Genomic DNA, 15,179 nt, shown 5'->3' with positions numbered 1-15,179 from the left:
TAGCACCCAAGTTCCTTGTCATGCTGCAACATTGTTGGAAAGTCTTAAGAGCAGACAATTAGCACACCAGATTACTTGTCATGCTGCAACATTGTTGGAAAGTCTTTATGGCAGACAATTAGCACACCAGGTTACTTTTCATGCTGCAACATTGTTGGAAAGTCTTAATAGCAGACAATTAGCACACCAGGTTACTTGTCATGCTGCAACATTGTTGGAAAGTCTTAACAGCAGACAATTAGCACACCAGGTTACTTGTCATGCTGCAACATTGTTGGAAAGTCTTAAAATCAGACAATTGACACAACAGGTTACTTTTCGTGCTGCAACATTGTTGAAAAGTCTTAATCGGAGACAATTAGCACACCAGGTTACTTTTCATGCTGCAACATTGTTGGAAAGTCTTAATAGCAGACAATTACCACACCAGGTTATTTGTCATGCTGCAACATTGTTGGAAAGTCTTAATAGCAGACAATTGGCACAATAGATTACTTGTCATGCTGCAACATTGTTGGAAAGTCTTAATAGCAGACAATTGGCACAATAGATTACTTGTCATGCTGCAACATTGTTGGAAAGTCTTATTAGCAGACAATTGGCACAACAGGTTACTTTTCGTGCTGCAACATTGTTGGCAAGTCTTAATAGCAGACAATTAGCACACCAGGTTACTTTTCATGCTGCAACAATATTAGCCAGGGACTTGTTTTGTTCTTCACATACCATAGTTCAATAACATTAACCCACAAACTGATTTCACAAATTCTAGTTCTCACTCATGCTGAAAGATTTTAAAACAAATCAAATACAATCCTCTAACTTTTCTTGGATATTAATGTCTTCTATTACAATTTGAAGTTTCTTAATAAGCATAATGACTACTCTGAATAGCAGCAAATAAGAAAACTAACCTGAGGTATTAGTTGGATGAGAGTTCCGAGCTCCATTAAAGACATAACTTCTTTCCACTGTCTGTAATTTATAAAAAATAGAATTATGTACAGCAGTAATCTTCATGTTATATTACCCATCCTCATTACGTTTACTATATATTAAAGATAAGAAAACACAAAAAACAAAACAGACAAATTATGAATTTTGATGATCCAAGTGCATTTGGAGATGGTGAACATTCGTTGTCCCATTCACTGCTGAAGAAAAGTCTACTTTCCTAAAAAATTTCATTTTTCAGGTTCCTTCTTTAGTAATTCATTGTGTAATTATTATTTTTGTTATTAAAGTTCTAACAAAATTAAGAAATTAAATTAATGCAGCTCAGAAATCATTAACTGACCAATTAGATGAATACAGCTACACTACCTTTGAATCATTGTGACCAAGTGACCCGAGACTATGCTTTTCCCTGTCACGATTAGATGGTTGATTGCTTTTTAATCTCTGAATTCGAGATGGAGAGGCTGAAAGGTTTCTATGATCCCGTGGACGGCTACCTTTACCTTGCAAGTACTCAACAAATTCATCCTGAAAATCAGTACACATTACAGAAACAAGCACTTTACAAAGAAATCACACCAGACAAGACTACACAGTAACAAACCTTGAAACTTGAACATTTCAGGAAGGAACACCTTTCTCTTCTATTTATAATTTTGTGCAATATTTTATTGAACCGCATGCAAAAAATAAATATAACTGTGTTTTGTTGAAATAAGACTTAACTGTGCACACACATAGCAACTCTTGTCAACATTCAAGTATAAAAGTTTCAATATCCAATTCATAATCAACATTTCTCGTATTATTTAATACAACTTTTTAAGTCTATTTTACGTTTTCAGTATCCTATCAAGTTATGTCTTCATGTTTTTTAAAATTATACAGATTGAGGGACAAAAGTACTCAAATCTTTCATTATATTTTAATTCTTAGAAAAATTAGAGATTAAAAGATAAAAGATTGAAAACTACTTACTAGAAACATCTGTTGAAAGATAACAAACAAAACTCATCTGAAACTCATCAATAGATATCCCATGTCTCAACATGATTTAAACTGACAGAGCCAGGCCCATTAACCATGTCATCATGATTACCAGTTAATATTTAACATTTATAAATGGAAAGATTTACAGAAATACCTTTTTTACTTAACTTGTTTTCTCTTGAACAAAAACAGTTTTAAGTGACATAGATTAAAAAAAGTGTTTCTGTTGTTTTTATTTGGCCACCTAATAGTTCTGAGAGATAGTTTTAGTTGGTACAAAAGTTTTACTTACCTGAAAACCTATTTCAGGCTCGCATTCTCCCCTCCACTCACAGTTCAGTTATCTTTCTAGCCTTAAAACCTTAGAGCAACTCCCAACTAATCTTGTGTTTTAATGTGATAGACAACAGAATGGACTATTGGTCCATCCTCTAAACTTAAAGCTAGCCCTAATAACTCAAATACTTATCAAGCTCCATCTTAAACTCAATTAAATTTACTGCTTCTACAATGTTTTACCAAGTGTCCAAACCTGTAGTTCAAATTTCAGAGATGTCAACCTCTCCTCATATGACAAACCCTCCATCTCCCACCTGATTCTACTAACCCTTCCCCGAACCCTTTCCAACAACTTAATGTCCTTCCTAAGATAGAAGCCCAAAATTGAACACACAATCATCCAAGTGTGGTCTAACCAGTGACCTGTATGACTAAATTATAATCTCTTTAGATTTTTATTCAATGTCTCTGTAAATACAACCTAAAATCCTATTTGCCCTAACACTAACACTGTTTGAATGACTTAAGAGACTGATCTACCATTACATCAAGATCCTTTTCTTTCATGAGATCGTTAAGGTTATTCCCATCTAAATTGTACTTATAATTCAAATTATGATAACCCCAATAACAAAACATCTTGTATTTATTATAATTAGAACCCATCTACCATTTATTTGTCCAACTCAAATTATTTAAATCCTTTTGTAAATCAGTATCATCCTCTTCACAGCCACCAACACCCAAGAACTTGATATCATCAGTACATGCAAGTAATTTATTGACCATTCCTTCATCAGTCACTGATGTAAATCAAGAAGACCAAAGGTCCTAAGGATGACAAAATCATTATGTGACAAAAGTCCTTCAACAGATGGAAGAGCAACCTTTATTTGCAGTTACACACATGGTAACTTGAAAGAAAAGTGTACAGAAACTGTTACCTTCAAAGATAACTAACCTCTTCACACAGTTTAACTAGAATCCTACATTAAACTGGTGAAGGAACTGGTGGAAACTACCACCTAGATGAATTCCCTTCAGAAAGCAACCAAAGGAAAGCCAATGGAATACAACATCTGATGGCAAAAGCTCCAAAGAGACATCTTATCTTGACCAGGATATACTCTTCAACTGAACTGAAGGTAGGAGGAGATGAATGAGTCTCGTGTGTTGCAAGGAGACAGAATGAGAAATTTACTGTCCCAGTACTGAAACAAAAGCTGCTGTCAAGTCAATACATGTAATGTGGGTTGACATTCAGATCATAACTTGTGGTATCAGCTATTGTATAGAGAGGTGACCCACATTACACTAACAATGTTGTAACTGCCCCACTTCCCACCATACTGTGCTAAGCCCAACTGGTGATAATTCTCCATGGTCCACCACCCAAACTCTTTTCACTCAATAAAGAGTTGTATTCAAGTAGGGAAGACCAAGACAAGTCTCTAGACTCCCAGTAGGTCCTCCTACTGAAGAGGTCTTTTAATGGAGACAGTGTAATCTGACCACACGAGTCAAAGATGCAAGCTTTTTGCAATAGTTCATAGAATTATATGTCTTGGGGAACACCCCATCTTGCAGTGTGCACTGGCAAAGCCAGGGCAGATGCTTGAACCACTTTGTGTTTTTAGCTCAATGCAAATTTTGGGTAAGTGTATCTCGCATGGCAACACCAGTAACCATATGGGATCCTACAGAAAAATCATAATGAAGTTTCCCATCTAGAGATGGTGGATCACCAAAAGAATGACCAAAGAAAGGAGATAAAACAGATAGATGGTGAAGATAATGTGAGACAAAGGTATGGGGTGGAGTCCACATGCAAGCCTATAGTGTCTTGTACAACAGATGACAAAGGGAATAAATAATTTGACAAATCTGATGTGAAGAAATGAAAATAGCCTGCAGGTATCCACATCCAAAAAGGCATATACCAATTGGAGAAGTTTACAGATCCATCCAATAAGAGAAGGAAATGGGTCCTTAGATAAGAAGGACCCAAGAGTATAAAGGGATATGCCAGGATATGCAAAGAGGGGGACATAAGAAAATAAAGTGAAGAGTACAGGGGAAGAAAACACCATGTTAAGATGAAATGTCGCAGATAGCACCACCCAGTAGTTAGTAATAAGAGAGACCAACAAATCACTATTAAATAAGATTACCAGGAAGGATAGTTGAGAGTATGAAAGGTAACCCACATGGATACATGCACTACTTACGTTGGTAAATGAATAAAGTGGGAAAATAATAAGATCTCAGCTCAATAGGCAATAGATCAAACATGATATCCTTTGATGAAATAGTGACATGTATATTTGAAGCAAGAGAGGAGAAACACTGGGAAGAGGAGGAGGAGGATCTGGTTGCTAAGTGAATAAAGAATTCAAGATTGATCCTATAAAAGGATCCAAGGAAGGCAACAAAGAGGAAGATAAACAGATGGGATGAGGTAAGACCAAAAGACAGAAAGCTTGTGGTTCACATGAATCATCAACGAGAAGGGTGCTTAACTGGGAACAAACTCAGTGAAAAAAAATTCTGTATTAAGAATATGGTCAGGCCAAAAGAAGTTTGCAGTGAGGTTCACAGCTCTCAGCACAACAGACAACAGCTAAACTAGACGTGGAGGAAAGTTATCATTCAGAATTAACCTTTTTATGCAAGGTTCATTGTTATTCACATTAATTTCTATTAAGATATAATACGTTTCTCACGTGATACATATTACCTTTATGAACTTTTTTACTAATGAAAACAAGTAATTACAACAAATATGAATAAACAAACTTGTTTGTATGTTTTAATATCATACAATCAAAGTGTCCCATAATTCCATTCAAGATCAGAATTTACACAAAATAAAAGCTATTATATGTAAACACATTCTCTACCTGAAATATTTGGGCATAAACTTGTTGTTGCTTTTGTTTTATAATTTCTGCAGTTTTTTTATTTCTTGTCTGGTTGGTTTTGGCTCCATTATGTTGTTCTTGAAACAGCCTTTGTTGTTTATAACAGATCCACTTTCTCAATGGCCTTTATACAATGAAGCAGCAAACAAAACTATTAAGGTCATCATAAACACACTGCTTCACAAGTTAGTAACTCCAAGAAACAAAATTATAACAAGCATGCATGCACACAGCTTCACTGGTTAGTAATTTCAAGAAACAAAATTATAATGAGCATGTACACACACACAGCATCACTGGTTATTAATCCCAAGAAACAAACTTATAATACACACACACAGGCATCACTGGTTAGTAATCCCGAGAAACAAACATGTAATACACACACACACAGCATCACTGGTTAGTAATCCCGAGAAACAAACTTGTAATACATGCACGCACACACAGCTTCACTGGTTAGTAATCCCGAGAAACAAACTTGTAATACACACACACAGCTTCACTAATTAGTAATCCTGAGAAACAAACTTGTAATACACACACACACAGCTTCACTAGTTAGTAATCCCGAGAAACAAACTTGTAATACATGCACGCACGCACAGCTTCACTGGTTAGTAATCTTGAGAAACAAACTTGTAATACATGCACGCACGCACAGCTTCACTAGTTAGTAATCCCAAGAAACAAACTTGTAATACACACACACAGCTTCACTAGTTAGTAGTCCCGAGAAACAAACATGTAATATACACACACACAGTATCACTGGTTAGTAATCCCGAGAAACAAACTTGTAATACATGCACGCACGCACAGCTTCACTGGTTAGTAATCATGAGAAACAAACTTGTAATACACACAGCTTCACTAATTAGTAATCCTGAGAAACAAACTTGTAATACACACACACAGCTTCACTAGTTAGTAGTCCCGAGAAACAAACTTGTAATGCACACACACACCTTCAGTAGTTAGTAATCCCGAGAAACAAACTTGTAATACACACACACAGCTTCAGTGGTGAGTAATCCCGAGAAACAAACTTGTAATACACACACACAGCTCCACTGGTGAGTAATCCCAAGAAACAAACTTGTAATACACACACACACAGCATCACTGGTTAGTAATCCCGAGAAACAAACTTGTAATACATGCACACACACACAGCTTCACTAGTTAGTAATCCCAAGAAACAAACTTGTAATACACGCACGCACGCACAGCTTCACTAGTTAGTAATCCCAAGAAACAAACTTGTAATACACACACACAGCTTCACTAGTTAGTAGTCCCGAGAAACAAACTTGTAATACACACACACACAGCTCCACTGGTTAGTAAACCTGAGAAACAAACTTGTAACATGCACACACAGCTTCACTGGTTAGTAAACCTGAGAAACAAACTTGTAATATGCACACACACAGCTTCAGTAGTTAGTAATCTCGAGAAACACACAACACAATGCAGATTAATGCTGCAAAACAGTTTCATGAAACCAAAACATGACTTGGTTAAAACATTAATATTAAACGCTACTAAATCATCTTTATATTAGCCGAGATGATGATGTTCTTGGTGGACTATCATAGGAGAAATCACCGTTAATGGTGTTATCTAATACTAAATAAACTGGACCTCATCAGAAAGAAGACACCTATCAGAAGTCACTTCTTTTAAATCAAATGGTATTAGTTCAATCTATGTTTCTTCACCCAGGAACTTTTAATGAAAGGAAGTAATTTGTGAACTACAGGTTTACTTACTTTATAAACGGCATCACCATAAAGAAGGTATTTGGACCCATCCCAAGGTTGGTTTTTGGAGCTAAATCTTTCTTGTGAGAAGGTAAATCACTAATATGGAACCAGCTTATGCTCTGAAAGTCACAAAAACTTTACATAACCATGCACAATACACTAAAATACCTGCAAGTGTAAAATTATAGATGGACAAATCAAATTCCCTCTTTTTCACTTGCAATCTTTCAGTTCTCTTACCAGAACCTTTATTACCAGTCTTTATTGAACACCTGAAGCAATCTTTCATAAAAAGCCTAAAAGTTTGTAAATAGAAATCTAACACAATATCAATAAAAGTGTGTGTATTATTCCACAAATTAACTTGTTTATGTTAGAATCTTAAAAAACAAAATGTATATATATATATATATATACAATAATCTTTACTAAGTAAATACGGGTATGACACACACGGTGTTCAGTATTACCAACAAACACTAATTAATTTAGTCATTATTACTACAACACAGTTCAAATTTGCTCTTGTCACCCAAACCAACTTGTAAGCTATTATATTAGAGCTTAAGTCTTCAAGAAACTCAAACGTTTTCAGCATAGAGTTTAAAGATTATTCAATTTGCCTTCAGACCTTTGATTAATACTATGTCCATAATTATGTTCCATTACCATTTTTGCATGGTAGTAAAACTTCAGATTGTTGTAGAGTTAACATTTAGTCTATACAAGTTCTTATGCTAACACTAATGTTTTACCTGTATCAGTAAACACATATACCACATAATCTGTTAACTTTATACTCGCTAATGAAAACATACATTTAGAGTTAAATATATTTTACCAAACAAACAATCGTGGCTCTGGTACCCACATCAGAACACTACTCAGTTATCTGAAACAGCAAGTATTTAATATCTGAAAACGTCTTAAAGATATTAAGTCTACAACAGCTTCAAGATGCTGAACTAAACAGCAGGCAAAAGGTGTTGTGCCCACCAATGGTATAAAAACCCAGACTTACCTCCAAGCCACTGAGAATAAGTGAAGGCTTCTTGACAAGGACAGAAAATATAAATCTTACACTTTAACATAATACATCATGTTGTTCCAAACATGAACATAATAATACAAACTTATCCAAAAGTTTATTTACAAATTCCAACTAAAAGAAATTACCTTTATTTCTTTTCTCGTTTTTGGTTGAAACTTGGTATCTCGAGGAATTCCCGTAATTACATATAAACGGACAAGTCTATCGTGAACAACGTGTTCTATGAAGTCGTTCTTGTCTATTAGTTTACTTATATCAAAACCAGTTTCTTCTAGAACCTAAAATATATGAAAGTAAATTGAAAAAACTGAGTTATCTTAACTTTAATACAACATATTTATCTGTCTATATAATGTAAGGAAATAACACATAAAATTTAAGTTTTCCAACAGATAACGAAAAAAAAATTTAAGGTTGACAGGCTTTACATAAATGTTTTTGAAAGTTTAACACTGGTAGCTCTTAGTCTGCAGCAACTACTAAACAACTTAAACCATTTGTTTATGTATTACACATACACTGTGAAACTGAATATAACATGCTACTGTTATTATTAAACAAACAAACAAGTCTTAGAGTATCAATCTATACCTGTGAAACAGATTTTAATTGTGAAAAAATATTGTTTCATTTCACAGCATGAATATGAAATAAACTTGAACCCAAGTTTCAAATGATATGCTCGACTGTCTGATTATAGACGTAAATATTTCTAATGCAAATTGAAAAGTCACATCTAAAATTAGAAATATTTGTTTTTGGTTGTTCTTAAACAAATCTACACAACTGAATACCCGCATTCTGCTCACTTTTATTACCAAAATCCAATATTTAGTGTCATAAGACCTCTGAATTACTCAAAACCATGAGAGAGAATAAAAGAGTGAAATATTTGAAATATACATGATGAACATTAAATTAAATGGATATAATAGCTTTTATAGTAGATATATATAAACTATATTAAATATAATTAAATAAAATGTACCTCTCTCACAGCACAATAGTGGGGTTTATATTAAATAAAATGTACCTCTCTCGCAGCACAATCGTGGGATTTATATTAAATAAAATGTACCTCTCTCACAACACGATTGTGGGGTTTATATTAAATAAAATGTACCTCTCTCACAACACGATCGTGGGGTTTATATTAAATAAAATGTACCTCTCTCACAGCACAATCGTGGGATTTATATTAAATAAAATGTACCTCTCTCACAGCACAATCGTGGGGTTTATACTAAATAAAATGTACCTCTCTCACAGCACAATCGTGGGATTTATATTAAATAAAATGTACCTCTCTCACAGCACAATCGTGAGGTTGTTCCTCCTCGTTCACCTTCCCTTTAGGAAACCCCCAGCTGGCTTTGGCCCAATAACTCTGAACAAGTAGTACCTACAGAAAGTGTTAAATACAACACTTGGATAAGAATCAGTGTAGACAAGCTCCTCCTGTAACATCTACGGAATATTTTCTGTGTTACCTTGTTTACAGACTATAAACCAGCCTTAGGGATATTTAAAACAAAAAATAGTGTTTAACTCCATATAAAAATATTTGAATATCATTCAGCCTATCAGTGTGTGTTAAACTGGTTGGAAGTATACAACCCATCCCTGCAGCAAACCAAGCAGTGTTGTAAATATCAAATGAAGTTAATTTAGTATTATTTATTATAAGTTATTTTTAGTTAATCATCTTTCATGATGATTTTGGATATTTCTATATGTTTTATTACTGTTATACAAGTGTATGTGTGTAGCCATAATTTTCAAAAGCCAACATAAAACACATTAAAATTAAACAAAATGTGCTGCATACTTTTAAAAGGATCCTAGGGCACAAGTTACAACATGGGATTATAAAATGTATCCTAGGCATTAGAGGTGATTGAAGAAGTAGGACCCACATTGCAATGGGGATACGCCATCTATCAGTCTTAACCTCCAATTCACCAGTCTCACATAAGACACAATTAGACTAGAAATTAGGAGACCGAGATGTGGGTGCTCAAGCCCACAATGTCCCACGTCTATATCACCCTTCACTGCCTGCAGACAGTTGTGGGAAGGTGACTGGACTGCTCTCCCAAGTTAAAATAAGAATAAGATAAAAATAAAAATAGAAAATAAAGAAATAAGTTACTACCATTTGGAGGTAAGCAAGATGAAACTTATCTCTTTATGTTAGCATTCCTGCCTCCAATATGGTAATTAACACGACATTGAACCATATCAACACACTAAGTTTACTGTGACTGTCATGCTTTTATGTACAGCTCAAGGTGTACGTCTGCACAAACCAGAGCCAAGTTCTTAAATGACCTTATTTTTAACTAACAAGTATTATTAGCAATTTTCAGCAAAATTTCTATGATTTTACTTTCTTTGTATTTATTTAGTGTATTTTTGTATTTATTACAGAATAATTTAATAACTTCACAGTTATTCAGATGTGATTTACCCTCCTTGCATAGTAATGTATAATACCCATCTATTATGAAGATTATAACTTCACAGTTATTCAGATATTGTAAAATTTGAAATAAATTACAATATTTTATTAATAATGTTGATACACTGATATGAAAATTAATAGTTAATGGATATAATAAAAAACTTTACATAAAATTATTCTGTAATAAATACAAAAATGTATTAAATAATTACAAAGAAAGTAAAATCAGAGAAATTCTACTGAAAAATACTAATAATTACAAACAATAAAGTATTAAATGTAGGCTATATTCAATGTGTTTGAATCCACAATGTTATTTCAATCTCACCAATAGACTACATAGATCGCTATTCTAGAAACCAAGGCATAACTTATTTGTTAAATGTTACCAACAATAGAATAGATTTGTTACTATAAAATCTAAGAATCAGTTGAATAAATCTGTATCATAATATTTAGACAGAATATCATTGTCGTTGTTAAACCATAAAGGTAATAAATCTAGGGTAGAAATCTACGTTTACTGTAAAAATAAGGAAAATAAGTAGAAACTAGATGTACAAAACAACAATGTATAATTTATTATTTTAATTCAAAAACAAACCAAATCAAAAAATTAAACAAGAACCATGTATCAACTGAAAAGATCCTAGGGTAAAAGCTACAATGTGTGATTATAAAATGTACCCTAGGGTTTGGAGGTGACTGTTGAAGTAAGACCCTCATTGAGGTGGGGATACACTGTCAACCAGTCTTAACCTCCATTTGCTAGTTTCACATAAGAAATAAAGAACAGCAATAAGTATAGAATTAGAAATAGAAATTAGGAGAGAAAGATGTGTATATACCACCAATAACATGTTAGCTCAAGTAAGCATAAAATCTTCAACACATAATTATGTCCCATAGCTCCACAGAATATTTGAAGCTGATATTGTTGCATGTTTATCAATGAGCAAACTGTAGTACCAAAACACAAGTGACATTGAAACCTGAACTGGAAATTTACGAATGAAATCTGCTTGATTAAGTGTTAACAAACATCTCCAGAGACCTATTACTTTGAATATTAAGTAATTATTTCTGAAGTGGTTTTTCATACTTACTTTTATTAGCCTGAAATTTTATAAATTTTGCCTTTCGTCTGGCTGTGCACATAAGGAATTAGTTTCACATTTTTAATACTTCTGTCATCATTACTTTTATTTAAAAAAACCCACAAAATCTAATTTTAAATTCCTCGCTAAAATCAAATGATGAAATAAAAATCCTAAATTTCATTCAAACAAAATAAAAAGTATTCTGTTAATCACAAATATAAAAACAGAAAAATAAAGAAAACAATGAACAGTTAACCCAAGAAATCTTGAATCACAAAATCCTGTAACAATAAACAATTATATTGAATCCACAAATTCTATGGAACTTTAATATTCTGTGCAATCTATCAATAAAAACCTACCATAATGATGAACAGTAAATTAATGAATAATGAAAAGTATTCCTGTGGAACTTTGACAAGTCACATAATTTACAATATTTACTTGTACTAACATATTCCATATTTTCATCAAGAAGAATAGCCCCATATGTTGGAACAGCCATCTTATACATCTTCCATGACTCTAAAATGTCATCCGTATTCTGGGCATGTTCTTTCAAAAATGGTATATGATTAAATACTACATGAACGTAAGGAAAATTACAGGTAATTTGACATGAATGCTATGAGTAATAAATTGTGCAATATAAACAGCACAAGCTCACATTACACAGTAAGTGATTATTCACATATGGTCAAGTTTTAGTTCTGAACTTTCACAAGCATTGCTATGCTGTGGAATTTTGTGTCTTAAGAGAAGGTGGTGTTTTTTTTCACTACAAAAATGTTTCTTATGATATTTTGTAACTGGTTCAAGCACTCATGTTTTAAATAAATTAGTTCTGTAAGTTATAATATAAAAATATCAATTTTAATTAGAAACCTTGATAATTAAAATTGCACAAACCAGTCAAATACTGAATATTTATTTTATCTAAAGCACAAACCAGTCAAATACTGAATATTTATTTTATCTAAAGCACAAACCAGTCAAATACTGAATATTTATTTTATCTAAAGCACAAACTGTTTTTCCTGGAATAATTCACAAACTTAGTTTCAAATAATGAGTAAAACATTATAAAGTTGGAACGTTCTCGTCTGCTAGCTAACGACATGTTTGATTAACTGAAACCACCAGGAACATTCTCGTCTGCTAGCTAACAACATGTTTGATTAACTAAAACCACCAGGAACATTCTAATCTGCTAGCTAACATGTTTCATTAACTAAAACCACCAGGAACGTTCTCGTCTGCTAGCTAACGAGATATTTCATTAACTAAAACCACCAGGAACGTTCTCATCTGCTAGCTAACGACATGTTTCATTAACTGAAGCCACCAAAAACGTTTTTGTCAACAAGAAATACTAATTTAAATTGTTGTTTATTTGATACATTTTGTGGTACAAACTGTGAATAGTTTTGTAGCACTGTTGAAGAAACACATACAAAACACAGTTTACCAATATGTATTCAGTACTCAACTGTGAGAAAAACACATACAAAACACAATTTACCAATATGTATTCAGTACTCAACTGTGAGAAAAACACATACAAAACACAGTTTACCAATATGTATTCAGTACTCAACTGTGAGAAAAACTATTACCTCTATGATAAGTTTAATAAGATAAACTTCTATGTTAACAGCACTTAACTAAAACAGTTGACAAAACGAATGGTAAGGATACTTTGATGAGTGAACTCTTTCATGTTACACTGATGGAGATTTGGATTCTCACTACAGTAAAAGTCAAGATAAAACCAATGTGCTAACTCAATCTGGAAACAGATTCTAACTAGGTCATTTCTTTCCTCTTCTGGTACATTGATAATAAATCGGCTAGAAATGTGAGAAAGAGATCTTTCAATCTATAATCTGGTATCAACAATTAACACTTTTTACCTAATAAATCTAAACATCTTACATCCAGGTCATAACTCGTCTAATCACCACAAAACTGTCTTCAAGTTACTTCAATAAAAGAGCAGATATATTAAAATCACACACTTAAAGAAATGTTTAATCCTTATGAGAAACTGCTGATGATAACAGGATGAATGAATCAATAGTATCACCAGGTCTTAACTTCAAAACATAGTTCAAATGATAAGAATTAGCAAACTGTTGCTTCTGGATGTACATATACCTTTATACACATTCATAAATACCAAACTGTTGCTTCTGGATGTATACCTTTACACACGTTCATCAATATATGGTTTCTGGATCCATAGTTTTATGTATTATTATAAATAATATTGATTTTTATAATTCTAAAATGTGTTTGAAGTATTAAAACCTATATTAATATAGAATAACAAACTTTCATGAACTACACAAATGTTAATAGTGTTTTCTTCTTAACTAGTAAGGTCATAATGTAGTGACCGATTCTATCATTCTAAAAAGATTTAAATGAATAAATCTTAAGATAATTGTGTTAAGAACCAGAAGCTAACAATGGTTTTAATCAGTCTATAACCGTATGTTGTGAATCACAACACTGATAAAAACCATAAGGTACATGTATGAAATAAACAATTCATGACAATAATACCATAGCTCTGAATATGAGAATTCCAGATTTGTGTTAACTGAAAACCAAAATTGATCTATAGCTCTTTTAAATTAATTAATTCCTAATACAATTTTTGAAAATTGTATCGCATAACTAAAAACTGGTAGAAAAAGTCAACTTATATTCATACATATTATTATATTATAAACCCTTCTTCAGTAGTGAAGATACAATTCCTGTTACTCTGGTCACTTACTTTACAATATAAACACATATGTACAAGCCAGAAAACAGACCTTGTTCTACCTTCATGTAAGCAACTCACTCGCAAACCAGAAGACAGGTCTTGCTGTTTACCTTCATGTAAACACACATGTACAAACCAGAAGACAGACCTTGTGCCCTACCTTCATGTAAACACACACGTACAAACCAAAAAACAGACCTTGTGCCCTACCTTCATGTAAACACACACGTACAAACCAAAAGACAGACCTTGTGCCCTACCTTCATGTAAACACACATGTACAAACCAGAAGACAGACCTTGTGCCCTACCTTCATGTAAACACACACGTACAAACCAAAAAACAGATCTTGTGCCCTACCTTCATGTAAACACACACGTACAAACCAGAAGACAGACCTTGTCCCCTACCTTCATGTAAACACACACGTACAAACCAAAAGACAGACCTTGTGCCCTACCTTCATGTAAACACACACGTACAAACCAAAAGACAGACCTTGTGCCTACCTTCATGTAAACACACATGTACAAACCAAAAGACAGACCTTGTGCCCTACCTTCATGTAAACATATGCCTTGTGTCTTACCTTCCAAGATCATCCAAAGTAGCTAATGGAATAGATACTTCAAATCCAGGATGTGATTCCAACATTTTCCAGTTCTTTACTGATGATCTAAATGAATTAATAATAATACTATAACACAAGAAAATCATGTTTAGAAAACCCTTTAGGCATTGTGTTGAAAATTGAAACCACATACCATTCAATCATGTTTAGAAAACCCTTTCAGCATTGTGTTGAAAATTGAAACCATATAACATACAATTCACAAGTACATTACACATTTGGACAACATAGTCACAAAGAA

General features: G+C 33.2%; 1 protein-coding gene across 8 annotated transcripts in view; it reads right to left on the bottom strand.

Moving 5' to 3' along the window:
• The window catches only part of DCP2 (decapping mRNA 2), a 215,505-nt gene that overhangs the window by 198,562 nt on the left and 1,764 nt on the right, over positions 1-15,179 (bottom strand). For 5 of the 8 annotated variants that reach the window (XR_013020373.1, XM_076477851.1, XM_076477860.1 and 2 more), the window contains exons 2-10: positions 14,897-14,983; positions 13,230-13,381; positions 11,986-12,113; positions 9,271-9,369; positions 8,093-8,245; positions 6,923-7,035; positions 5,127-5,271; positions 1,324-1,485; positions 915-975 (exon numbers count right to left, since the gene is read on the bottom strand). Coding sequence is in view for 7 of the 8 variants with exons in the window: in XM_076477851.1 (XP_076333966.1) it covers positions 915-975; positions 1,324-1,485; positions 5,127-5,271; positions 6,923-7,035; positions 8,093-8,245; positions 9,271-9,369; positions 11,986-12,113; positions 13,230-13,381; positions 14,897-14,961 (1,078 nt within the window). In the remaining variant the exon portion in view is untranslated. The remainder of the gene's footprint in view (positions 1-914; positions 976-1,323; positions 1,486-5,126; positions 5,272-6,922; positions 7,036-8,092; positions 8,246-9,270; positions 9,370-11,985; positions 12,114-13,229; positions 13,382-14,896; positions 14,984-15,179) is intronic. The other 3 variants (XM_076477895.1, XM_076477904.1, XM_076477887.1) reach the window with 2 other exon arrangements.

The sequence above is a fragment of the Tachypleus tridentatus genome, chromosome 2 (assembly GCF_004210375.1).
Source record: "Tachypleus tridentatus isolate NWPU-2018 chromosome 2, ASM421037v1, whole genome shotgun sequence".
Classification (NCBI taxonomy): Eukaryota; Metazoa; Arthropoda; class Merostomata; order Xiphosura; family Limulidae; genus Tachypleus; species Tachypleus tridentatus.
The sequence above is the reverse complement of the archived record's forward strand: the minus strand, read 5'-3'. Positions and strand labels throughout refer to the sequence as shown.